Raw genomic sequence first — 27,890 nt, 5'->3', positions numbered from 1 at the left:
TATGTATATATGTATATCAAAAGCATGTGTATATACATATGAGATAGATGGAAGGATGGTATTTTTCAGAGCCAAGCCTTTAAACACAGCAAATTATTAACTTCTACATTTTACTATGGCATGGTCAGGTTGATTTAAGGATGAATTAAGCAAGCTGTAACTTTAAGAACAAACTCATACTATGGCCTGAAATTAATTATTATAACCAACATGTTAACTTAATCTCACAAAAACACGAGTTTATTAATAGGTGAAGGAGCTGAAGAACCACACAGTCCATCCAGCCCTCTGATATAGTTTCCCTAAGCTCAGTTACGAAATTCAATGCTGCAGTTTTACAAGGTACATATTTTCTCGATTAGTGAATGTTACAGAACATAAACATGAAGTGAATATTTGTATTAATGGGATTCAAACAGATCAAGTGAAAGAAGTATCAACTCCAGTTATAACACATGGTGAAAAGAATCAAATTTGGAATGTGACCATATATACTGTTGTACAGCAGATATGTACACTGTTTCATATTGCATGACATTCATAGCATATTCATAGAAAAGTCAAACTAAATGATGTCTTAAAAACTGTATTAACACTGAAATTTGCTCACTACTTGTGTTGATGTTGACTGAGTTAATATTTTCACTGTGTAAAAATACTGTATATAGTAGAAATCCTTCAATATCTTTCACAATCAAATAAACAAAGATACAGTTACAGTTTGGTATTTGGTGTTCAACATCTTAAAATAAATGGCCCATTCTTTCTAACCTTCAGAAAGAAAAACAAATAATGAATATGCTCAATCTGGTTTGACTAGTATGTTTCTCTCTTGATGACCTTGCTTCTGAAATCAGACTCTAACATCTACCTCATTTGAGGTGCAGCTGGGATTACTAAAACATCTGAACACAGTTAAAAAGGTGGAAAGTCCATAGCCATTCTACACACTTTCATTTATTGTCTGGACAATTAAAGTACAAATAATTCAAACACAACAAGGTTATGAAAAAAACATTTACAATACTTTCCCTCAGAAATGATCTAAACTAGCAAGGTTAACATGAAGTCATTCATTATAACTAAAGTATACAACTGCCTGGTCCTAAGAAAGATTTTTTAAATTATTATTATTATTCAGATAGTAAAACACATCGTAGAGAAAAGATTCTGACATGCCTTCCCCACTAATGCTTAGCAAATGCATCAAAACTTTCCCAGCAAACTGCGCTCATTCATAGCAGATGATGTATAAAGGTTTCCCTGAACATTGAATGAGTGTTCCTTTAAACTAAAATCTAACATTGTTAAAGTAAAAAACTGATTAAATTATGATGCAGCCTTTGCTTTAGTTATTTGTCTACTACAAAAGTTTGCCTCTTCAGTGTGAAAAAAACAATACTTAGTCTACATGCAGTTAGTGGGTATAGCATGGAAAAAATGCACAAAATAAGCACAAGTTATAAATAACCATAACGTTTTATTACCATTAAGACTAAACTTGTATTGAAAAGATTTTATATAACAAGACAAGAAAAGCAATAGCAAATTTAACTATCAACTAGATTATGCATAGCGAGTAACTGTTTCTAGTACTCAGGGAAGAGCATGACCCTTTTTTGTTTTAAATATATAACCATACAAAGCACAAACATACTAAAATGATCAGTGCACTGGACATGGGAGAGCACCCCCTCAGTCATTTTGTTCCCTTAGCTCTGTTTTCCCCAATCTGAATTACATTAAAATAAAGACCCAGTTGTTTTCTTTTCTACTGTGCAGTAAGAAAAAATATTCACAACAAACATGACAATATATCAAACAATATTTCTACACAAGTTACCTTGATACCTCTGTCACTTAAGTATCATAAGAAAACATTTTAAGACATATACAAACAAAACTAGCAAAGTGTTACAACTTATAATAAATTAACCAAAAGAAAAAATAACTTTATATATATATATATTTATATTATATATACACATACACACACAACAAAATGACACAATAATATGCTTCTTCCCATAGTTTAAGTAAACAAATAAGTAGACTAGCCAAACTAGCTATATTTGATTTTGGCCATATGCATCACATCGGCAATTAAATAAATAAGTGTTTCAAGCAACATAAACAGTGTTCCAAATGTGCCAACACAGCCCAATTATATTAGCTTGGGCTATAAAGTGAATTTGAAAATTCTTAACAAATTTAAAGCAAATGTATTTTTTCTAAACACATTACATTTAACTATGATACTAAGATATGTAAATAATTTTGTAGCACCTACTGCTCAAACCAAGGAAGTTTTTGATCAAAAAAATTAATTTTTTTAACTTTTGTTCTGCTGATATCCCATACTGATGACTTAAAGAAAAACCGTCTTGCAACTCATCTCCTTGCTTTTGGGTTTTGACTGTGGGTAACTGCGTGCCTGGGAAGAACACTCTCCCGTACTGTATTTAATATTTTTATTACATGCTATGAAAAGATACGAAGATCATCTGTTTGTAGCCCATCCTTCAAAAAACAATCTACTAATCCAGTTTAAAACACACATCTTGATCTCTAAAAAGTTACCAGTGCAGTATGAACATGACAAAGTTGTCAATTTCCCCTAAATTAGCCAGTCAAAATATTTTTTCTCAAATCCAGATTCTCTTGTAAAAATTCTTTATATTTTATAAAAATAGATTTTTCTTGAAACCCATTTTCAGCAAAGAGACCACCTCTTTGGCAACATTGTTAATGTTATTTAAATTGTTATGTCATCAGGTATCCCCCTTTACCCCATTCCCTAACAGAAGACTGTTTAGTTCACATGATACAAAAGAAAAAAGGAAAAATAAAAAAAGTTGCAAAATTATGTTCTTCTTTTTGCAATTTTTATTGTTCCTCTTTAATTTATGTGGGGGGTTTACCAATCTAATTCAATCAATGTTTTGAAAAAAAGAAAAGAAAACAAAAATCGTTTTTCTCACTTTTAATCCCATTAGTTTGTAAAAATTGTTTTTGTTTTATTATTTTTTCAAATGAGTGAATGGTCATCTTAAAAAGACCCACCTTCAAGGAAGGTAGTAAAACTAGCTGGCCGGGTAAAAATCCCTGCACATTGTTATCTATGTATATTATATTCAACAACGACAGCTATGAAAGAACATTCAATGCATCAAAGGTTTTTTTTTTTTTCTAAGCATTATAAAATCCTTTCCTGTTCCTCACAGGATATCCAATGTTTTAATACTTAGGCAACACTGGCTTATAAAGTCCATGGTTGAATATAAGCCTTGAAGAGTTTTTTTTTTTGTTTTGTTCGTATATATATTTATATATATATTTTAGTAAGTAAGGATATGAAATTCAGGATTTGTGGGTTTTATTGGTTTTAAAGGAAACTTGCAATACTCTGTCTCCTAAACGGTATCCATTAAGGCTGGCAATCGCCATGGCAGCTTCGTCGTAGTTGGTCATGGTGACAAAGCCAAATCCCTTGCACTTGTTGGTGTTGAAATCACGGATCACCTTGACATTATTGACGGCTCCAAAGGGACCAAACAACTGCCACAGCACGCTCTCGTCCGAGTCGGGAGATAAGTTGTAGACGAAGATGCACCATCCAGTCCCAGTGTGACCAGGGATATTCATTCCGACAAGGCTCGTCATACCATCAATTGTGATCGGAGAAAACCTACCAAGTAAAAAGAGGGGTCTATTCTAAATATATCTCTTGGCACAAGCTACACGGAACCAAGACTTTAAAACGAGTAAGCCAGTGTTAATGAAGGTTCTTGATCCTATCCCTGGAAGATGACTACATAACCACCCTCGGTCTCTAGCTCCTACTTAAGTGCAGGGGAACTGTACTAAATCAACAGACCAAATCCAGGCACAAATGCGTCTCCCTTCAAGGCTAAGCACTACTTAGACGTATACAAAGATCTAATAAAAGAAATGCTTAAGGATAATCTAAGTCAAAAAGGGCCTGCACATGCTGCTATAAACATGAGTTCATTTAAAAAGGCCTGTAGGAATTTGCCACTTATTCCCACCACTAAAATAATATAGTTTCAGGGCACTGGAAATCTAATGCTTTATCTCCTATTAGTTTGCAGTGAAAAACACCCAAACAAACTCTAAGACTTATTTTGAGGATTAATATGAAATGCCATTGTCAGGATTCAGCTGTAACAGTAGCCTCTTTAGCTAAAAATACTATTAGATTTAGAGAGATGTCTAAGTAGTAAATTTTAATTCTCCTCCTAACATAGTCCTTAATTGACATACACTGGGAAAAAAATCCAGTTAATAAAGAAGTCCTAAAGCTGGCCACTTATTAAAGAAGATTTATGCAGCAATTGTGGAGCAAGTAAACCACTGCATAAATATAATTAACATGCATGTCAACTAATACCTTTGTACTGTAAGACTTCATGATCATGACAGGCTTTTAGGTTCTTCGGATAGACACAAGCTCCTAGAAATCTAATATAGCACCCTAACTTCTGCCCCACCTGCAACTGTCTTTTTGGACCTGTTTTCTGTAACTTGAACACCTGAACTGGGAAGCCAAAGCCCGGCAGTATGTTTATGAACACAGAAGCATCAGAGTAACAGAGGCTGGGCAGGATCTATGGAGGTTGTCTGATTACCCTCCTGCTTGGCGCGAGGCTAACTTCTCAGATTAGATCTGCTGCTCGTGGCCTTGCAGAGGGAAGTTTTGAGTCTCCAAGGATGGGAACTCAGCTCCTGCTCCAGGGCTCCACCATCCTCACTGGGGATAATTTTCCCTTATACTCAGTTGAATTTCCCCTGACACATCCTGTTACTGTTGACTCTTGTCCTTTTGCAGTTGCCCTCCGAGAAGAGCTTGGCTTCATCTTCTTCCCAATGCCCCTTGTAGGTAGCTGAAGATGGCAGTCCAGGGCCAAACTCTACATTCGCCTTTCCTGAATTTCACTGCTTTCCTCCAGCTTGTCAAGGTCTCCCCTGTGGCAGCTGTGGCCAACAGCACAGTGCTGCCCCTGCTCCCTCACCAATTTAGTGTCACCCATTAATGCAAGGAGGGCGCATTGCAGTCCATGACTCAGGTTATTAATGAAGATGTTAAGCAGTATCAGCCCTCAGGATCAACATAATTTTCCTTTCATCAGTTTGAAAAAAAAAAAGTGACATGCTTTCTCAAGCTACACTTTGGGATATGTTTTAAAATAACAACTGCACAGAGGAAATGTCTTAAAAATCCAGTTTCACATGTTCCTTCAGTATGACGAGTTTTAATACCAGAACTGAATAATAATTCCTCAGGATTCTGAGTGATGACAGAGCAAATGGAGAGGGGGGGACTAAGTGCTGCTGAGTGAGCTCTTGTGCTCTCCAAAACTTCTCCTCTCGCACTTGTAAAAAGTGCACACACACATTTAGCAATCTGCACAATATTATACAGTATAGATTAAATAACCATAAAAGAAACTACACTGCTTGATGGCTGCTCACCATTCTGTTGATTCCTGGTAGCACTTTATATGTATATTCAAGAAAAAAGACACTTGGAATATACTTAAGCTGAGGAACATCACTGGGGTGTAGCTACACTGTAAGTTAGCAGTTCAAATGCTCACAGCACTGGATCCTCAGACATACATACAGGTTTGCAGACAGTTTATTAAAAATGTTTCAGTTTTTTAGCTGAACTTCACTTTCGCAAAGACTATTTCTCATCATCTAGTGTCTCTCCTGCATACCAAAACTACTAACATTATTGTAACAGTTCAGCACAGCACTAACCCACAGTATTTTCCCAGTTGCTGAAAATAAAGACAGCTGGACAAGGCCAATCTATACATCTCCTCCACCACGTTTGGCAGTGTGAATAAGGCAACCAGGACCAAGAACTTGCACAAGCCAACAGCCTCAACCTCTGAAATTTGCAACACAGGATATCAGCAATGGCTCTGAAAGTGACAACTGTGCTAGTAACCTACGTGAGCCAGGAAGCACTCCTCTCCTGCAATGCTTAAATTTAACGTGAAGTACAACTCCAATGTAAACACTACCCAGTAAGTGATGCTGTTGTAAAATCTGTACAATGGCACACAAGGTGCTACAGAGTTTTGCATTTTTAAGGAATACTGCACTGACGTAAAGGGTTAAAGTTTCATACAGTTCACTGAAGAGCAGCTTCTCCCTAGAAACCTTTAGGAGCTATGCAGCTTTCAACTACCTATGTACCATCAACACAGGAGCTGCTGTAAATCCAAGAAAACGTGCACGAAACTAGTGCAAGGGTATTGACACAAATTCAAGGTAACTATTGCATAAGTAGCTTTGCTACTAGCAAGTGATTTGAAATTAGTGTCAACAAAACCTTTGTTCCACATCAGCACATCTTTTTCCATCAGTACTGTATATTTAACACAAGGAAAGAACCAACCCGCAAACCCAGGAATGCTGTCCTATGGATGTTTGAGACAGTTTCAGAAATTTTTATCAATACGGTATTTCTTTTGGTGACCTTACACCTGGTAAACACAGGGTTTGCTCATGCAAGTACAAGTTTCTGAGATTTTCTGGGAGGAAATAAGAACTAATTTAAGATGCCTACAAACAGACTTAAACACCGTTGTGATTTAAGACTAACATTGCAGACTGAGTATTACGAAAGCAGACACATAACCTATGATAGCAGGTAACTTGCTCTCCCCTCTGCAGGTCATGAAATCGGAATTCAAACCCTTGCTAGTTCAGACTAAGCCCTGTTTGTCCTGCACGACATGGCACTGCAATTCTGGAGAAGCAGCAGCAGTAAAAACCGAGGGAAGACTCCTAGAACAAACCCATCCTTGTGATACTGACTTGTACCTGACAGATACCCGAGGCTGAGAGTTTTGCCAGGTTTCTGGCAATGTATCAAGAAACAAATGAGAGGGGAGAACGCCAAAGTGGTGTGCGATAAAATGAGATAGTAAGTTCTGACTCATCGTATCACCATCACCACTACAGATATTGCAGATGTAACAAACATACCAATGAACACCAGAAGCAGCACTTCCGAGAAGATATGCTGCCTCTGTTTTGGCTATTGCTTTCGTAAGTAGTGTCAAGATTGGTGACTTGTATGATAGCTACCATGGCAGTAGTTAAAACCCATGTTACTGTCCACTACTAGCTAGTGTAAAGATATACTTACCATACCGTTTTACAGTATAAGCTTCAAAAAGAGCTCAAATATTTTTCAAGTGGGGTGAGTAGACCATTTCAGAAGATTAAGAAGTATTTTCTCGTCTTAATTGTGGGGGATAGCTGGACTTCTTACAGCAACATCAGGAATAAAACTACACCTTTATTTTGATGTAAGGTTCACTTGCGTTGATGTGTGCCATTAGAAGAAACACTTAATGCATTCAACTCATTTTAGCTATCAGATCAAACATTGAACATACTCATGAAACAGCGTAAATGTTTACAAATCAGCTGAGCTTTCACACATGCACGCACATACATACAACACAGAACTATTTTAAGCAAAAAAGAAATCTCAAGCACCAAGAAAATTTCGAAGTATTAAACCTGTAACAAAAACTTAGGGCTGATTAAGGTGCACGCAGCTATATTTTCAAGTCAAACTCGTGAAGCCAGATGTAGAAGAAAGATTTAGGTAACAGCAGTGTAATTCTGTTTTTGGACTTAAATTCTCCATTATCAGATCAGAAATTAGTTAAAAACTCAAGTTAATATTTCTGATTCTGGAAAAAGCACCATTTAGCAGGGCAACTGCAGTTTGAATGCTTGTAGCCGTTGCACCTAAACCATTTGAGAAGCCCACCTGTAAATAAAAAAAGGTTGAAAAAAAAGAAAAACCCACAGAATTTGCGTGTGTGGCCTTTAAAGTAACAAAACCAACTGAAGTCCAAACTTAAAAAGAATTTGACATGCTGGTGGAAGAAAAGAAGGAATTAAAAAAAAAATAAAGTTAGTGAATTAAAAAAAATAAATTGTAGCACCAATCTGTGCCAACACGGACATCTGGCAATCTGTGGAATTCTAATTACCTCTTTACGCCATAGGCCATATTAAGCAAATTGTCCAGCCTGAAAAGAGAAGGAGGGTCTTTGGGTTAATGTCTCACAGATGGCAAGATCGCTCAATGGAACTATTATTAATAGCGTTCCATTTTCAAAGAAGAAACGTTCAACAAGTTTCCCACACATCTAAGGAGCCTAACAACTCCCGGCCTGCTTTGTTAAGTCTGAGGTTGTGCTTAAATTTCCACCACAGCATTTAAAGCCCTTTTTCACTTGTCTTAGAGAAAACCTTCATTTCCAAGGTTTGGTTTTAAAGAAAATCTGCTTCTGATTTGTCTTTTTTAGATTATATTATTACGAAATTTTTGCAAATAATTCAACTATTCACCTTATATTCACAATTAACTTCGAAATAAAAGGTTACAACCCAAAATAGCCGGAACTAGAAAAATTACTGATTTTAATGCTTTAACATAACACATCCTCCCCACTACACTACATATATCTAGTATTAATCGTACATGATATTTGAATCTAAGCGACCACTGAATTTTGCAGAATATAATCATCTGCTTTCCAGGGGAGCACAATAAAGTCCTTCTATCCATTCAGTGATAACCTCAATGGATACAGCTGCGTGCCAAAGACAAGTGTAAATTTAAGGTATCTGATGACTGACTTTTCTGCAATCTTTAATTCATCAGTACTTTTTAGCAATGAAAAACTAAAATTACTTTTGAATAATTCTCTAAAGCCAGTATGCAACTCAGTTACACAAACGTGTCTGAGTTTGTTTTTCTGTTTTAAAGGCAGACTTTTTATATGAATGCTAGGTTGCCTGAAAATTATTATGAAATATAAAAGTAATGAGAACATCCAAGTATTGCTAACTCTGGCTTATGTATCAGATGGAAACAGTCTATTCAGAATGTAAAGCATAAAACGTTCCCAGAAGTATCTGAAGAATCACACCAAAGACTAATACAAGGTCTCTTTATACTAAGAGCAGATATCTCAGGCTAATAAATTTAATGATACTGCTGCTGACTGGAACAGACTCAGCTTTCTTCCTGCTACCAATCCACTGTCATAAACATCAGAGTCTAAGCTGCATCAAAACTGTAATATTATAGCAGAAAATAAGAGCATTACCAAAAAAATGAGAAAGAACAGGATAGTCACTGCTCATTTGATTATCAGTGTAACTCTATTCTGTCCTCCCTTTTTCTGAGCCTTCATGAGATCTGATTGTACAGTACTTCAGCTGTTTTAGTAAATACAACATGACTACTGCTGTCAGCAGATTTTCCTCCTCATTCTCCAGGAAAGAATATTTAATTTTACAAAGAAAATCAGGTCAGCCTATGCAACTAAAGCATATTTTCCTGCGCAGCACCTGCCCCACATTGTCGTCACTGGTGGAACTTCAGTTCTTTTCCAGGTAATTACCTGAATCTCTGAGCCTGGTGGTGAAGTGGTCCAGGGTAGCGTCTGTTGGGAGACTGATACAGCTGTGAAAGGAGTGCCTGGCTTGTTTTCTGGCTGGGGTTATTGGCAAACTTCACAGTAATTGGTTCTGTAGCACCACTAGGCTTCTGGCCATTTAGTCCCTTTATGGCTTCTTCTGCCTCTATTCTCTTATCAAAACGGATAAATCCCACACCTCGAGAAACCCCTGAGAAGTAAAAACATGTGAACAGATGAATATTTGTAGGAACAGCCTCATTTATGTAATGAACATAAACTGAGTGTTGGTTTTGACTTCAGAACACATGGCTTGCAAATTAAGGAAAGTCTATAAAGAAAAATGCTCTTCCCCGTCTGTATTCTCCCAAACCAGCCCCTATCATAATTAATATAATGATTTTAAGCAAGCAACGTTCTGTATTTTGAGATCCATCATTAAAGAAGAAGCACTTATACCTGCAAACAGTTATACTTAAAGAACCAGGTACCACATTTTATATTAAAAGTTAATGGCTTAAAATCCAACTGCCAGCAAGTATTTGCAGTTTTGCTATTTCCAGAGAAACATGCATATATCAAGAGAAGTTTTCTTTTAACCTGTGACTTGATCAACCAGAATCCGTGAGGTGATGATACGCCCATATTGTGAGAATAACTGCTCTAATTCTTTCTGGGTCATTGTTTTCGGAAGGCCGCTGACATACAAGTTCGCATCTCTGATCGAGGCTGAACTTGGACGGGCATATGACACCTGTGGATTGAAGAAAAGGATAAAGACAGATTAGTAAACCAGAGCCACACTTTGCATTTTAAACAGATTATTTTCTCTTCTTTCACAGGCAATAGCCCTTGAGTTCAGATGCTACCTGTTCTGCAAAACCAAAGCCAGGAAAGGCTGGAAGAACAAAGGAAGAGCTAAAGAGACCTCAAAAACAGACACAAGGGTTCTTTAAGTGCAGTCATAAAATAACTATTGTTCAGAGGTAGATTAACATGCAACTTCCTACGCACAGCTCTGTAAATTTACCCCTATTGGTTGTGGGTGTATGGATGATTTTCTGTATCCAACGTGTGATAACCTTAGCACATAGGTAGCACGCTGAGGTTCCAGCATGTTTTTCTTCCCTCCCCCCTCCGAGTGTCTGAAAGAGATCAGGTTATTTGCAGAGTGATCTTTTGTGCTATCTCTTTGTGTTTTCATCCTGAGCTGGCAAGATCTGTTCTGGATGAACAGCAAAGTACTGGTGAAATTAGACTAAACGAACATCTGCTCAGGGAACTGTATACTGACACTCATTGTCATATCTGCAATTTATCAAGAGAAGTTCCCTTGCACTGTAATTCCAGAACCAAACCATAAAATATTATGACCAAGCAAACAAAATCTAGCTGAGGCACTGCATGTATGCTGTTGGAAAATTATTAAATCAAGACTCTCGACTGCTCTTCTACCTATGAATCAGATTTATAATTATAATATGTGCATAAAAAGCCTTCCTCACTTTTAAAGTAGTATATACATTTAGAATACACACATTCACCATATTAAAAATACTTCCTGGATAAAGCCTAACGGCAAGTATTCAGCCTGGATCATGAAGAATTACTTTGCAGCACATGTGAAATAGCATTAGCTACAAACCTGAATATTTTGCACTTCATCTTGATTTATTTAAATATAAACAGATCATTACATTCCTGCATTATGTCTTAAAATGTGTCTTAGAAGGAAGTGGGGGGTCCCATCACAAATACAATGCATTCAGCAATTGTCTTCCTCTCTTCCCGAGCCTCAGCCCAAACACAAGTGATGTCAAATGGATGTCTTTATGTGTTTTATGTGTCAAAGAGTTGTCTTTATGTGCTCCACACCTAAAAATAGATGTTGACTCACAGAAAATGATGTTAATGACTAATATTTGCTTCCACAATCTTCTCTGCATAATATCAGACAAACTCTAAAGATTCTAGATTGTAAGGTTTTTGGCAACTTCTTTGTAACTTACATGTTTGTACATAACCTTTTAAATCTAACATTTACAGAGAAGGCTAGGGAGAGGAGGTGGAAAAAACCTAAGGAAAGAAATGTGAAAAAGAGGTTAGATATAACATTTGCATCAACTGATGAAAGCTCAGGCACAGCACAAAGGCACAAGCAGATGCAACGAGCAGAGAAACCTCCAGGTGCTGAGATCAGTGCTGAAAAGGAGAATGATACTGGGGTGGGAACTGTTTTGTGCATCAGCAACCTCAGACCTCACAGCCCATGAGCTTCTTTCGGGGTACAGGCATTTAAGTCACTTAATTTTGGGTCCCAAACACCCCTCTGATGCTCCAGGACCAGAACACGCAGAGCACCGCTTGGCTTTTATGTAACTAAGATCAAGCCAGATTCCTGGGGAAACCAGGGAAAACTACACTGTGCCAAAAAAATCACTGGGTTTGACTTCATTCTGTGGTCTCATGTTGGTGGCTTCTCATTTATACCCCGTGCTGGGGCATTTGGAAAAGCAGATGTTCTGCACTCTGCAAATGCCTTACCTTGAGACAGTACTGTAAGGGTTCAGACACCTACAGTTTAACCTACTTTAAGAATAACAGTTTAAAAAACACTTAAGAGCCTCTCTGGAGTGGGGGTAGGGACCTTACCTATTCCTCAAAACTGAGAGCTGCAAAATTAATAAAGTTCCTGGGAAAACAGCCAGGGGTTTCCTTTGGGTTTTCTCACTCTGGCACATTCATTAACCAAATGCCACATTACAGGGAAGATGAAAAGTATTGGAATATGCAAAAAACACTACTTCCCAGAGCACCGAGTGCCTGACATTTTATATATATACACACACACACTTCTACATACAGAAAATGCTCTGCTCTTGAGGGTCATGCAGACACACAGTGGAAGGAGACTGCACAAACTCACAAATCCATCTACTCACAGCACACGTAAACACCTATCGCCACTCAGGTCTAATTTTTATTTCCTCCTGCAATCAAACATTCAGGTTGCAGGGGAGCCCGGGCCAAAGAAAGAAGCTGCCAAAAGCAACTCAGCTGTCTTTAATATCAAGGAGAAAAGGTTGCAAGCTGAATGGACTCAAGGCTAGCAGTGTCAATTATTTATCTGCTTTTGAATCTCTTTCATCATCTCTCTCAGGTCAGCCAATGACAAATCGATCGGCTGGACTATGCCATCCTGCTTTCAAGCTATTATTCAGTTAGTACTGAGGACGGGACGTCTTCCTGTGTATTAGCTATCAAAGGCAGAAATCTCCCCACCCTGACCCTACACCAGACCAGAAGCTCCTCGCACTGTGAAAGTTAAAATGGGAACCAAAACCAGCTCCCATTTTATCACTGAAAACTGCAAAGCACTGGGTGAGAATGCTGCATTAATTCTTTATATTCACACCTAAGAATGATATTTTTTTTTTTTTTTTTTTTTTGCTCACAGCAGTGTTAGCACCCTATAACAAAATAGGGTGTTAAAAAATATGGAAATCCTAGCCACCACAAAATAAAAATCAAATAAACAAGACGGAGAACACCAAACTACTGTTAGACCCTGGCATTTCTCGCATTAAAGTGTTTGTCCACTTGTATGACAGTTGGAGGTCAAACAACGGGTGTTATTTCACTGCATAAGATCATTTAGGAGTTCTTCAGTCAAATTTGCAAGGAAGATAATAAAATATTGTACAACTCATTTCATGGCTTGCTGACCTTCAATGTTAGTTTCTATAAATATATGCATACTAACTGTGAAAAACATTTGCTAGGATTTTTCTCATCTGACATTGAACATTAGCCTGTGTAAGGGCTTCTCTTCACTATAAACAGGCATCTCAAGAGTCTGCACCACTGTCTCCAAACATTACTGCAAAGTCATAAGGTCCAGCATTTCATATCGTCTACGGTAATGCACATTTTGTTCAGGAGCACAGAAAACATCTCCAAGTTAATTATCTTCCCTGTTGATTTCTTACCCATGTCCCCATGTAGAAAACTTTTTGAAAAATTTCTAACCTCAAGACGTTTCAAGAACGTAAATCGAAGCAGTCTGGTCTTTCCAAGTCAGAGCCCACAGCAAAGGCACCCAGAGGCATGAACGCATCCCATTTGTCTTAGAGGCGGGTGCTGGACATGTAACAGCAACCATTTAAGCACTGACACTTAACCATTGCTGCTCCTTGTAAAACATGCCTTCAGCTCATATACTAATCCCAGACTTCTCAAACATTAACTCCATTTCTAGAAGCTTCCTCCCAAAATTCAACTCCCATCTGCTTCACAGAAGAACAGCATTGTCCTCCCCTGAAACCATGTGCTCTGCCAACACTGCCACCCTGCCCAGTCAAAACATTTGCTGACAAGCAACCTAGCAGGTCATGTCTTTCAAAAACAAAACTTCCCCAAGGAGATGTATGTCTTGCTCTGCATCTAGTGTTACTCACCTGTGGAATACGAGACCTGTCAGGGGCCTTTACTCAGAGAGTGCTGCACAGCAGCAGGGGCATCCACAGGCCACCAAGCCACCCACCGATGGTACCTGCAGTGCCCGGGACATGTCTCCAGCCACAAGCAGATAAGCTGCAGCCAGTGTCAAGGGACTCCCTGAGCAGCTTTCAAGAAAGTTTGGGTAACATTCAAAAACAGTAAAGTTCTTTGTGACCTTAATTCTGAAAGACTTCGCTTTGTCTCTTGGCATGACATGCTTTGAGATGTAGGATTTCTTGCATGACTTTTGGGGTGAGTCACTTTTTTTTTCTCCCGCCTGAGGTCCAAACACGCAAAATGGGGACAAGCCTTCCTTCACTTGCTGCCTCTTATTCCACTGGTACGCACTGGAGTGCTTTAACACAACCGGCTCAAAGAGCTTCACACGTATAAATAAGTTAATCTCACTTGTTTCACACACATATAGAAGTAGAAATAAATTCTGCTTAACACCAGAGGAAGGGCTATGTCCAGAAGAGACAATTCCCCACAGCCACTTCCAGGCCCTCATCCATGCCCTAATTTTGTGCAAAAACAGATCTGAGAAACCCTCCTGTGAAAGATACGTACTTTGTCAGAACAAGCACACACAAAAGCCGCCTAGTCTGGAGGCTGAAGACCAGAGTCTGGAATATTTTCACATCTGCTGCTTGCACTGCTTTGTCCTTTCTCTTCTCCAAGCCCTTGGCTGGGGGATAGAGGGGAGTGACAATGCACTTTGCTGTTGAGCAATTTAATACCATTTTACTGGGATTAATTATGATTGCAGGTAAGATACAATGGTCTATCCCATCATTTCAAGGAAGACATCCATAGATAATAACCTAGAAGCACTCTGGCTGTATCAAGAGCAGGGCTAAGAGAAATAATTGCTCTGGCTCTGTGGAATGAAAAAGACTCATTGGCAAAACTGAAGCAGTTAGAGAAATCTCCATGAAGAGAAGATGCACAAAACTAACAGGTAAAGACTCTCCGGTGCCTGCTGAAAGCAGCAGTGCCAAATCTGAACCTTCAAACACAGCACTGAAGAGTCCTTCGAGCCACAGCATCACTGCGGGTGCAAAGGGTAGAGAACGATTTGTTAACAAGCACTACAAAGTCCAAAAGGTTACATAGACAGAGGCTCCTAAAGAGCAAAAATGAAGCCAACTTAGTTGAGGCTTTCCAGGTCTGGGGCATCTTTACAGTTTCTTGTCGAAGGCTTTGTCCTGGGGTATAACAGTCACAGCAGATGACCCCCCTGATGACTGAGCTACCACAAAACAGAACAAGCCCTTCCCTTAACTTTAAAAGGAAGGATAGAACAACTACATCCCAAATCTGAAGCTTGCAAATGCTTGCAATCTAAATTTTCAGAACAGGAACAGAGTGCATGCTCTTTTACACTTCTACCCCCTACAACACTTTGCTGGGGCTTGTCTGAAGGCAGCTGATGAGCCAGGAGAGCACACGGAGCATGGCACACATTGCATTCCTGTACCCAGGGGGGCCCAATGCAACTGCACATGTGGGAAACTTAAATGCAAATCCCTCTTTGCCACAGTCCAATATGCTCGGCTCCTCTCACTATCTTCCACCCGCCCAGACCTCACAGAACAACTAAGCCTGTAACAGTATCTCCTCTCCCTCACAGAACAGCTAAGCCCTCTCTATGCCTTCCCCCCTGTATTTCGTTTTCCCCAGCTCCCCCATAAATCAGAGTACCCCTGGATCCCTCTGTACACCTTCCCCTCACCACCCAGCCTTGCACAACATCCCATTTCTTCAGAGAGAAGCAGCTGCAGGTGGTGGCAGGCCAGCTCAGTGGCAGTAGCCCCTGAGGCAACTACGTGAGAATATGGGTGAAAACCACAGGTTTTTCACCAGAGCATTGCACCAAGGGCACCCGACACCAGAGCTCTGCTACCGTAACTATCAGCAAGCCAGCACTTTCTGGATGCAACTGAAGTTGCTGGGTTTAACTCGCCCCCACACCTTCCCCAAGCAGTTTGGGATGGGGTGCAGAAGATGCAGCTGCTCTTCCTCCCTGCCTTGTGCTTCCCGCACCGCCTTCGCCGCTGGGCACAACTGGAAGGCAGCCTTTTTGACAAATGACTTTGTAGGATGGAGAAGTGAGGTTGCTGTTACTTGGTTACTCTACAGTGACATGATGGTCTGCAGTTTTGTGGACAATTACAAGAATTAACATGGACAAATTTAGAACCATAATTTTGTGGCAGTATCTGGCACTTTAAAAAACATCAGAGGAACCAAGATAAACAGCAAGATCTCTGAGCAGTAATGTTACTACTTCATTTCCAGAAAACACAGGAGTACTTTCTCCCACATCTCTATTCACTGTATTTTAAACTAGGACCATCCAGTCCTATCAATCAGAACAGGAAAGTAAAGCAGAAATAAGTATTTTGAACTAACAATAGGAAGTGTTAAAATAGCCATAGCTATATTCCATGTTATTTAACTGAAAATTAAAATAACTAGAGAAAGCCTCTGATCGCAGAGAAATTACCCTGTTGTTTGGTATTTTATCATCTGATAGACTCGGTGGATTTAAAAACAGGAAGGCATCAAAGGCTCAGAGAACCCAGATTCCTTCTCCTCACTGGAAAATTCTCCCCTCGCTCCAGCAGGGTCACAGCATGCTACCTGCTCCTGTGAGGGAAAAAAACAGCCTATTTCTCAGGCGACAGAGAAAAGGAAGGAGTGGGACACAAGACCACACTTCAGGGGGTCACTGCCTCTTTTTAGATTTCAAACTTCCTTTCAAAACTCTGTTCCACCCTTGTTCCAGCATCCCCCAACATGAAGCCAGGTCACCTGAATCCTCATGTAAATTATAAAACACTTCCTTTGCATCCTTTCAGACGTTGTCCTTTTTTCAGGGCAAGGCAGCACAGTTTAAGCAATCTGTACCCTATGCATCACACATCTTATTTTCCTTCAAATATTTGATGCAACTGAATTGCCAGGCAATCTTCAACAGCAGCAGTGACCTTTCATATGCTTTTATGGATGGGCAAATTTAATTTCTAAAAATAGATTAGATTTCTGGAATATATATTTATTTCAACATGCACTGTAACTTCCCTCATTCTAAGCTGTTTTGTAGAATTATGTCAAGCTTTAACTGTAAAAATAAAGTGAAACCTTTCTCCCTCACAAGATGATGCTGCTACGAAATGGCGTAAATAAAATATGCACTATGATGAGCTGAGGAGGAACATAATATGTATAACCTATTACCACCAAACACATAACACTTCCTTCAATGCTTTCCCCAAACAGATATTCTGTAAATAGTCACCTCTTGACTTTGACTTGAAAGGGCACCATTGACTTAAATAAAATGCACATAAATATTTTAGCTGCTACAGTGAAAAGGGATTATTTATTGTAACAATGAAATAATAAAAAGAACATTTCTTCAGTTATTTTAGTCGGTACATCTGAGAGCAGACTGTGCCTAGCTGTTTTGCTGATCCTGCTATAAAATCAGTTCCTCCTGTGACTGCATGGCTGTTTTGCAAGGCATCAGGAGAGAGAGAACATTAAGCTGCCACGAAAATGTTACTGAAGTGAAAAGGACAGGATTTGGGGACACACGCAGAGAATTTATATATATATATTTATTTTTTTTTTTTTTAAACAGGAATTAAGCCTTGTGGGGTCAAAAAATGAGTGCAAACATGATCCCCCAGAGCCAGCTCATTCAGTCCAGGTGCAAGGGACAGAGCCCATGACTGTGAGCAAGGAGATGGGACAGTCAGCAGGACCAAGGTGACCTTGGCAAGCAGAAGTAATTTGCCCCTGTAAAAGGGCTTTCACAGATTATTCATTTCAACTTTCCATCAGAACATCTTCCAAACTAAAGGGTAGCTAGAGAAATGCTACCTGCAAGGCTGCAGCTACCCAGCATACATGGGCAGAGGCCAAGGTTCAGCCTATCCATCAACAGGACATTACTGATTCATTCTGGGGTATAAAAAACAGCCACGCTCATAAAGAAAACAGAACGAAGTAATGCTCAGTACTGTTCCAGCTCAATGTTATTCTAGTGTTTAATTAAGTATTTTTTAGCCTACAAAACTATATGCCACCAAATTCCCTTCTATATATTCAAGACAAGCTTTTTTAATGCACCAAAAGTGCATTTTTAATAACTGTAAAGGGCATCTAGCTAGACTAAATGTAATTGACTGATAATTAAATATAGTAATTCCATGAATTAAAATACTTCAACCTTACAATGAATCAGTGAGATGTGGAAAGGGGCATGCGGGGCAACTGGCAAGCTAGGATGGAATTCAGCAGCGCCAAAGTACAACTTCTCATCACTTTGCAACCCTTTGTAAACTAGGGACATCTCCAGCAACACAGTCGGTGCTGGGAATGGTAGAAAACCTGCAATTCACCACTCGGTGTAAAGCACTGGGAAATCTCCATCCCCATCACACAGTAGCAGGGAACCAGACCTAATTTATTAAGATTTCTAAGAGCAAAACATAAATAAAAATACAAAAAAACCCCAAGGGGGTAAGGTAAGGTAATTGCATGCGATTCTGCAATTAAAAATCGGGTTGGAAACTGCCAATTAGATGTCCAAAGTTTGGCTTTGAATAGAAGACTCCCTTGGGTTGGTTTTAAGCAACTGCATAAACACTTACTTGAAAGCAGTTTTATTTAAAAAAAGCCTACACATCTTCCCAGTCACTGAATAATGCAGCTCCTGTGCACGTGTGTTAGCTCAATCTATTGGCTTATTATTAAATTTTACCAGCTTTCAAGAGCCCAACAAAATGTCATATAGTCTATAAATGTATACTAGCTATTAACAACCATGGAAAACCAAAACCTAATAAATTACTTCAATTTTTTTCAATTTGATATAGATTTTAAAAATACAAGAAAACTCCACATTCCTCAAGAATGTTTTAGCACGGGAAATTCCTGGATAACAAGAATCTTACTATACGTGATAAAATGAAGGCATAAGGAATTAATCTTGCATTGAGAAATTTAAAATAATTAGGGTAGGTTGGAGTTTGCGGAGGCCTTTTCGTGGCTTATGTTTCCTGTAAAACCTTGGCATATTATCAATACAGTAGCACTGCTCCAGCTCACAAAAACCAAGAGGGACAGCAACATAGGTACTTAGGACAAGAAACGTAGCACCTTTGCTAATGCTAAATAATGTCCAAAATATAAAAGTGCTGCATTAAAAACTGATCTAGGTTTTTCTAGTTCCACTGAGTTTTTAATAGAGTATTTCAAAGTAAGGTTAGTACTTTCAAAACATTATTTTTTTTCCTGATAATGTGCCTTTAAAAGCCATTTGGAGGGCAACTTAACTGCTCGACTTTTCAATGTAAGTGGAACTGCTGAGTCCGAGCATGTATCTCCACCTGCAGCAGTAGATAAGACGGTAGATTCTGCTGCTTTGCCTTACATATTCCCATAAGTTTTTCTATTTCACTTTACAAAACCGTGCTGTGAGCATTCTGATATATGTCCCACATACGTATCGATGGGATATAACCTTGCTGGTCTAAGGGAAGTTTGGAAGCAGTCTTCTCTCTGTAATCCATGCAGCAAACTCCATCACTTGTACAACCCGCAGGTGAGGACTTCTGCTCTTCACTAATCAGGCCAGGAAAAAACTTGCTTGAAAAACTGAGATATGCACAGGAATCCAACAAATATTTTTGCTTCAGGAATACCACTTTTCTCAACCCAAAACCTTTAGGTGAGAAAGGGTAAATACAACTAAAGTGTTGACCATACTGTATCTTTTTTGCAAGATATGAAATCACTAGCATTATTTGTACCAGTATTTTCCAAAGTGAAAATTATATTTTTGTATTTCACATTCTTTGCTTTGAAATACAAATTAAGTACAGAAGAAAAATTACGGAAATAGTACAAATCAAAAGCCAGTGTTCAAATATGATCAAAGCAGTTTCAGATAATTTGAATCAGATCTGCTGTTTGTTCCCCTTCAATTTTACGATTCATATGCTTTAAACTGTATTATTTGTCAGAATTCAGGATGGGGAAATCTTCCATAAGCCATTCCAAAAAAGCTTTATCAGCCATGCAACAAAAAAAACGTGACTGTAGAAACTTGCTTTTCTTGTGAGACCACTAAAGAAGGTCATTGAATAACTAATGGTCCATTACAACAATGACAGGAGAGTTCAGTGGGATCTCTAATCGCTTCAGCTTTTAAAAGAATAAATCAAGCTAAGGATGTGAAAATTGAGAAACAAAATGGAGTTTGTTTGTGTGTTTTTTTTTTTTTTTTCCTCCCTGTTGGAGAATGACTTATTTTAACTTGAAACTTACTTTTAACACCTGATAAATGTCATGAGTATTCACTAAAGAGCTCCATGTCAAGGTATTTCTTATTAAAACGCAAAAAACAGTGTAATTTATCAATACACCATCACATACTTCACCTCTGTTTATGGATAACTGTATCACTACAGCTGTTTTATTCTACATTTAAGCCTCACTGCAATGGCTTTAAGGAGCCTCCTGTTACTTTCCCCCCTTTAACAATAGCAGAAAATTTCTCATCTCTGAAATTGCATCTCTGCACGTCCTCCCACTGTTCCAAGAAGGAGCTCGTTAGCCGAGTGCCCCTTACAAAGGAGATTAAAATAGTGATGAAATTGTCAGTAACCATTTCTCCACTTCCCGAACTGAGCAAAAGGTGTTTTGTATTGTCTTACCTTTATGGTTTTGGTCTGGAGTCTGAGTCCATTTAAAGTGTTAATGGCTTTCTCTGCATCCTTTGGATCAATATAGTTAACAAATCCATACCCTAAACTCTGCCCTGTCAAAACACAAGAAAAAAGAAAAAAGGACTCAGTATTTTTTTTTTTTTTTTTAAAGCACAGGAACAACTTCTAAAAGTGGAAACACAATTTTCTTACAACTGTTCATTTCATTCCTGCTTTACCCTATGGTCTCTATGCCGTTCTCCACCATTTCATTATCTCCTTAATACAGTGAAAGCCAACATAAAATTCTGAAATTGCTGCTTTGAAGATCTCACTTTAAAAACAAAAAAGCAGCAACCCCCTCACCTTGCCTTCCCCAAGAGTTTACTAAAAAGCACATACAAGGCTTGAAAGCAGCAGAACTGTGTAATAGTTTTGTGCCGAGCTCCTAATAAATGTAACTGGCTGACCTGCCAGAGCAGTAATGAGGCCACCTCTTAAATTTTATAAACATTCCCCCCCACCACCATTTTGCTACTGTTTATAAACAAGTTCGTAAGTGTTTAAAATGCAGAAATTAGGTAACAGGGTTTTAACACCAATCTTGAAGCAGTTGACAAACAGACAACAACCTTTCTATCTCATTTTATTGCGCTGTGAGCAGCCAGTAAATAGGAGAAAGGACAGATCAAATTGCAGTAGAATAAGACCACATTTAAAGCCTTCCTCTGTGTATTAGAGATGACAGCAAAACCAAAACAGTACAACTGCTGCTGCGCATGGGATGGCAGGAGCCCACTTCAGCAGCCAAAATAATTTCAACAGCTTCTGTTTTACTAGCAAGATCTGTGTTTGTGCTTGCAGTAAAAAGAGGAGACCAGGTTAATAACTGGGATAAGTAGCACGGAGCTGGAGGGGCCATGCTGTTAGCACTACAGATCCTCACACACACGGCGCAGGGACAGCCGTGGGTCTGCAATGGGCTGGGAAAACCCAGACCACAGAGGTACCTTTTCCCGATTGCCAAGGAGCAGCTTCGCAGCATCAATTCTATTAATGCAACGTGACAGACAGCTACTTCCAGATCCCTCCCTCCAAGCCTCCTACTGAAGTTATTTTGCACATTTGGAAAACACAGCGATTCTTATGTTTTTTTTTAGGCACATACATAGATAATAAAATTTCAAGATTAAGTGAGCCCAAGCAGGCAGGCATGTGGTTCTGTATTTCAACCATGCTCCTTCTCCTACACCCTCCAGTGTATCTGGAGGACAGCAAGCCGAAAGACAACCTCCCTTTGGGCACTGATGTGCAGGGGATCTAAGCACTCCTGCTCATAGGCAGCAAGAAATGCAAAAAAACCCTCAAAACAACCAACAGTAAAAATCTCTCCCAAGGAGAAGGGCAGCACTTGGGGAAGGAGATTTCTATCCACGGGGGCAGCAAACAGCAACCCAGCTCCTGCTCATCAGGAGAAAGCAGAGGCTGGGGAAGCAGCTGCACACCAAGTGCCTTGATGTACCCTGGAGGCACAGATCCTGCATCCCAAGCACAAAGCTTTGTTTCTTTGTCTCCTGGACTACAAAAAAGCATCTGTGTGTTTCTCAAAGTCAGACGCCACCAAAAATACAGCATTTGCTGTAACACAAATACAGGGAGCACTTCTGTCTTACGAAATCAGATCAAAGCACTAAAAGCTGCTAACTATGCAATGGAAGACCTTAAAAATCCATGGAAACACCACAGTTCATGCCTAAAATGCCCACATGCAGGCTTAATGGTAAGAAATGGCTGTTTTAACCTGCAATATGACCACGGAGCAATTCCATCCAATCAATCTAACTTAAGAAAATAAAAAGTATAAAAACATATCCAGTCTTCCTGGAGAGCTGAATTCATCTCAACAAAAATATTCTTACCCAAGTTACATGACATTAACCAAGAACCAGCTGAAGTCTGAGTGAGCATGAAGCCTGGAGAAGAAATACTGTAAAAATACTGTCTATGCCATGCCTTCTTCTTCTTTTCTGCTTATTTTATACATCCCCAGTACCCATGCCTCTGAACACATCAAATCCTTAATATATTAAATCCTAAACAGCCCTAGGCAGGAGGAAGCCATTCTGTAGGAAATGAACCTCTTTTTACAGAGGAAGGGAGACACAAGGATCAGGGCTTGGATAAGAGGAGTTCATGTCCCTACTTTTTCCATTAACATCTATTGACCTTCAGAGGTACACAGGTAACAGTAGCAGCTGATGCAAAGCCCTGGCATTGATGTCAGTCTGTCTAAACACGGACTTCCATGTTCAGCCACTGTTATTGTGAAGGCACAGGGACTGACCAATTTCTACAATATATACAATGATTTTTAATGATCTCTCATAGGAACATTCTCACTTCTGAGACCATGGATAACAAACCGAGACCACACAAGCTGTATGGAAGGGAAATGATGGCAATACAAGAAGAAAAATTATATGGAAGTTTCATAGACCATTCACTCCTTTCCTTGGAGTCCTCCACTAACATTACTCAAATTATTCAGCTACCATCATCCCCGATTCTCACTACCAACGGGAAACAAATATTCTCTTCAAGGTGAAGGGTAAGGAGTAAGCATGAACAAAGCTGTCTGCACGCAAGCCTGTAGAACCTGACTTAAAGGAAACAATTACCTTGTCATACATTTTTGCTTAGAATAAGTTACACAGAAACATGATTTTGCGCTGTTAGTATAAACTCCTGAACATCATCAAATACATAAAACTTGTAATAGAATAAGGCCTGTTATTCAGAAGTTATTGGTTATGATTTCATACCAAATACAATAATAGCTAAATTGGCTGTATTATATTATCGCAAAAAAGGGTGGGTCTACTCAGCATTCTGAGCACTGAATTTCCGTTAATTCAAAACCCCCCCATTTTATCTTAAAAAACCTCAAACCTCACACCCTCTACAGCCCACTGAAATCTTGGTGCAGTAGCTTCAATCAGCAAATTTCTGTTGCTGCTTTCTGCCATACGTTTCACTTTGTACCAGTGAAGCTGAAGAGAAAAATCTTTCTGTTAAGAGCGTGCCACTTCAGGGGTATATTTTGTTTGGTTTATTTTGTATTTTCAAGCAATTCCCCTAAACACCATCATTTAATGAAGACAGACATCCCTTCCCCAGTATCTCAAAAAACCTGAAAAAAATAAATCCAGAAAAAAAAATAATTTGTGAAAAGCTTTATGACTGCTGGCAGACATCATAAAGTTTTAGTGTGCTAAACATTTACAGCTAAGAAACCAAAAAAAATTACACACCCAGCTGAAAATATTATTTTCAAATTACTCTCAAGAGCAATACACCTTATGGCAGACTCTAGATAAGAAAGAACTAAAAATTGTTATCGGTAGAGAGAAGATATGGATTTGTTCCAGAATACTAAAGCAGTATTAACTTTTTTCCATCAGGTACTCCTATTGCATGTACTCTAAAAGGGTAACATTTCTTTGGACGCAATCTGGCAACATGAAGCAAGCAGCTGGACCTCTCAGCGGGATCCCACACAGACACTGAAGTTCATTCCCATGCTACACTTCCCAGGAACAGCACCGTAAATAGTAAATATTTTCTGTGATTTGGAATCCAATAGTTCATCACATGCTGCGATTCAGTAGGGCAGGCAAGAAATATTTCTAGATGATCCTAAACCAACACCTTGATATATCACTATTCGCATTGCTCTTTCTGAATGTTTTATCTAGCTTGCAGGAAACGTCTAGTGGACCTCCTGTGATCTGGTAAAGAATAGGTCTGAGTGAGTAATAGCAGTTAAAAATAAAGGACTTGACAGTCAAAAAAAAAAAAAAACCACCACCAAAAGATGCAAAGCCAAGCCCAAGCTGGTAACGTACATATTTCATATTTTAGAAGGCTCCATTTCAGAGAGCTGAAAAATCACCAAGACAAAAACAAACTGTGACAGAGAATATGGAAACACCACCAAAATATATACCCTGTTTATAAACATTTATCCATACACCCAAAAACCTGCAACTATGAAAAAGGCAGTACCCCTTAGAGACCTGTACCCACATTTACTTCCTTTGTCAGCCAGTCTGCTTAGGCCAATTCTGTATTTAAATTGCGATAAAGGGAACACAGATAGAAACCAGTGTAAGTTAGGAAAGAAAAATCACAGGAACCGAAAAGACTGGAAAATATTTCTGGCTAGTAAAGGTCAGAGTACCTTTTTTTTTTAGATTACGGAAAAAAGATTCCTTAACATTAATGCTGACTCATAAGCAGATAGTAATAGTAACAGTACGGAGAACACAGATGTTATGTACACCTGAAGAAGCTGTATGAAGTACTAACTAGCAACCCAGGTGCATGTTAAACAGGAGCTCCTAAAATTATACATGTTTAAATGAGATCTGGATTACTTGCACAGCATAGATTCCAAGAAAGGTGCAAATGGCTCTCTTGCAATTTTCAGTAATTCCTACAGCACTGAACAAATTCCAGAAGCCTGGAGAAAAGACAATTTTGTACTGAAATTCAAAGAGGGAGGACTAGATGACCCAGGTAATTACAGGTCCATCAGTCTAATGCTGAGGAAGACAGAATTACAAAATATTCAATACTGGACTCTAATAATAAAGAATTAGAGAGGGATAATAAAATCAATGTCAAGCAAATTATGTCTATGGAAAATAGATTCTGTCAAACTAAACTGACATCCTTCTTGATGAGATTACAAGTTAGACTTAAAAATTTAAAAAAATGTCGATTTAATAGCATTGATATACTTGGTCTTCTATAAAGCACTTAATTTGGTGCTGCTTATTAATTGACTAAAACAAAATTAACATGGCATACATTAAATGGATTAAAAAAAAATAATCAGCCAACAGATCTCTTAACTGGGAACTGTGAACAGGAAATTACCAGAAAGATGTTTTCCTACAGATCTCTCTCAGGAAACGTCTTGGTCCTAAACTGTTTATTTCCATGAATGAGTGGAAAAACGAACTCCTTGCTCCTGAAGATTAACCGCAGAAAGATGGGATGAGATAATAAGAACAGCAAGGATAGAGCAAAGGTGTAAAGCAGTTTTAAGCTCTTCAGTAAACAACAAATATGTCCATTTACATAACACAAATCCAAGATTACATCCCAACAAACCAAGTTAACTGTGGCATACTTTCCAAATGGGAAACGAAGGACTCCAGTACAGGGTGATAGATAATGAACCACATCTCAAGCTTGCAGTGCTTCCAAAAGGGTTAACGTGATTCTTCCTGGCATAAACGCCACACACTTAAAGGAAAGAAAAAACACTGCTTCTGATCTGGCTGCATGCTTCACTGCTGAAGTGCCATGCCCAGTCCTGGTGTACGTGCTTCAAGACAGATACCGGTGCCTTCGTGATAGCACTGAAAAACCTCTCCAATCAAAAGATGGGTGTCAGTCTGTCTACCTCATCAAAAAAAAGTTAACTTGAACCTTACCAATACTACATTAGTACTCATCTGAAGTACAGATTGATTTTTTTTTTTAATAATGTCTGTCCAGCAGATAGAGCATGGAGTTATGTATCCCAAGTCCCATTTTCTTAGCAGCTGAAACAAGAGAAACCAGACTAGAAACAATGCAAATGCTGTTCTCCTGGGGAAGGCATTTCCTCTGTTTTGACATTGAAGGTAATAGATTATTTTAACTACCAACCATTTTGTCAGCTCTTCTACCACTGGAAATTCTCAAAGTTCAGATTTTTCAGAAAGCTATACTCTAGCTCAAGCAGGAATTAACCCAGTGAAGGTTTTGGTGAGATGTGTCAAGTGCTTAATAATCTCTTCTACTCAAACTCCACAAATAAAATATTCCTGCTGGTTGTTCTCCATACAACTCCTACTGCAATCATTCCTGTAAGGAAAGTAGAAGTAAACTACTTTCTCAGACAAGTCTGAAGCCTTCCTATTGCTGGAAACTATTCTGAAAGCAACTAACAGAAAAGTACAACTTTTCAATGCTCACCTGTGACTAGGTAAGCTACAGTTTTAAAAATATCCTTTTTTCTTGAAAATAAGTTATTCTAGAATGCAGAGTCACATTAAAGGACTATGGTCACTACTATAAATGCTCACTCATGAAAACAAGCACAGAATGAAACAGCAACAATGCAAGCTGCTTTAATATGTGATTTTGTTGTCCTCTGCCCAAATGTAAAAATTAAAGCTGCCCGCCTAACAGCCGTAACACGAATGCCACCAAGCACTGATGCTTTTCTCTGACACAGTCCCTTCCTTCAGAAGTAGGCCACATCTGACAGCTCATCTTGTATTAGCCAGGCAGAAGCCGTCAGACAGTAACAGCCTTCAGTCACTCTGAGCTTGGGACCAGAAGATAAAATAGTGCTCGCCATAAATTCTCCAATCCTCCCAACTCCAATTTTTGCCTGTTCCAACCTTGCTGAAAATTTAGGGAAGAAACTGGTGCCAACATGAGCTTCTCTCTATCAAAGCAGCTGAGCTCAACTTACTGTCCACCTGTGACTCTTCCAGACCTGTACATGCTCTTCAACCTTCCCCAACTGCTCGAACTGGGGATGTTCTTAATAACCACCGCCTACAGATGGCTGGCAAGGAAAGCAGCAAGAAAGAGATAGGAAAGAGACTCATCATGCTTTCCATCTTCTAAATAACAGCAATGGAAGAGACGCACTGACATTCAAGGTAAGCCCTGCTCCAGCTGATAGTCCCATTTCAGAACACAACCCCGTGAGCCTCCAAACCATTTCGTAAGTGTTTAAAACACTTTCCTGGACAGACAAAGAATGACTGCAACTTGTATGAAAAGCTGTATGAAGTAGGGGTTTTCAGAAGAGGTTATATAAATACCCTTGAGGAAAATACATTCAAAATGTACAGAGAGGTTCAAGTGAATTGCCTGGCTTTTTTTTTTTTTCTTTTTGGTTTCTATGACAGTTACCAAGAAGTAGAGCTGTTTACCTAAAAAGAGGAGGTAAGTGGAGTGAAAATTCAGATCAAGAAAATCAGTATCTGATCATGAGACTATTTCAAACCCTACTCCATGCCAGTTCCTTTTTTATACCAGTAACATCAGCCTCGTTCATACTCTGTCCCTTTATCAAGGGGAAGCAGCCGCTGTCACCCCAGTGATGTATGTA

General features: G+C 38.9%; 1 protein-coding gene across 6 annotated transcripts in view; it reads right to left on the bottom strand.

The window, feature by feature from the left end:
- Positions 1-213: 213 nt before the first annotated feature.
- ELAVL4 (ELAV like RNA binding protein 4) overlaps positions 214-27,890 on the bottom strand; it is an 82,309-nt gene continuing 54,632 nt past the window's right edge. For all 6 annotated transcript variants that reach the window (XM_042808256.1, XM_032997240.2, XM_032997239.2 and 3 more), the window contains exons 3-7: positions 20,717-20,820; positions 10,086-10,239; positions 9,471-9,696; positions 8,049-8,087; positions 214-3,688 (exon numbers count right to left, since the gene is read on the bottom strand). In XM_042808256.1, coding sequence (XP_042664190.1) covers positions 3,361-3,688; positions 8,049-8,087; positions 9,471-9,696; positions 10,086-10,239; positions 20,717-20,820 — 851 coding nt within the window. In that variant the 3' untranslated portion in view covers positions 214-3,360. The remainder of the gene's footprint in view (positions 3,689-8,048; positions 8,088-9,470; positions 9,697-10,085; positions 10,240-20,716; positions 20,821-27,890) is intronic.

This window comes from Tyto alba, unplaced genomic scaffold (genome assembly GCF_018691265.1).
Source record: "Tyto alba isolate M040663 unplaced genomic scaffold, T.alba_DEE_v4.0 Super-Scaffold_1000006, whole genome shotgun sequence".
Classification (NCBI taxonomy): domain Eukaryota; kingdom Metazoa; phylum Chordata; class Aves; order Strigiformes; family Tytonidae; genus Tyto; species Tyto alba.
Note: the sequence above shows the minus strand (reverse complement) of the source record. Positions and strands in the feature narration are given on the sequence as shown.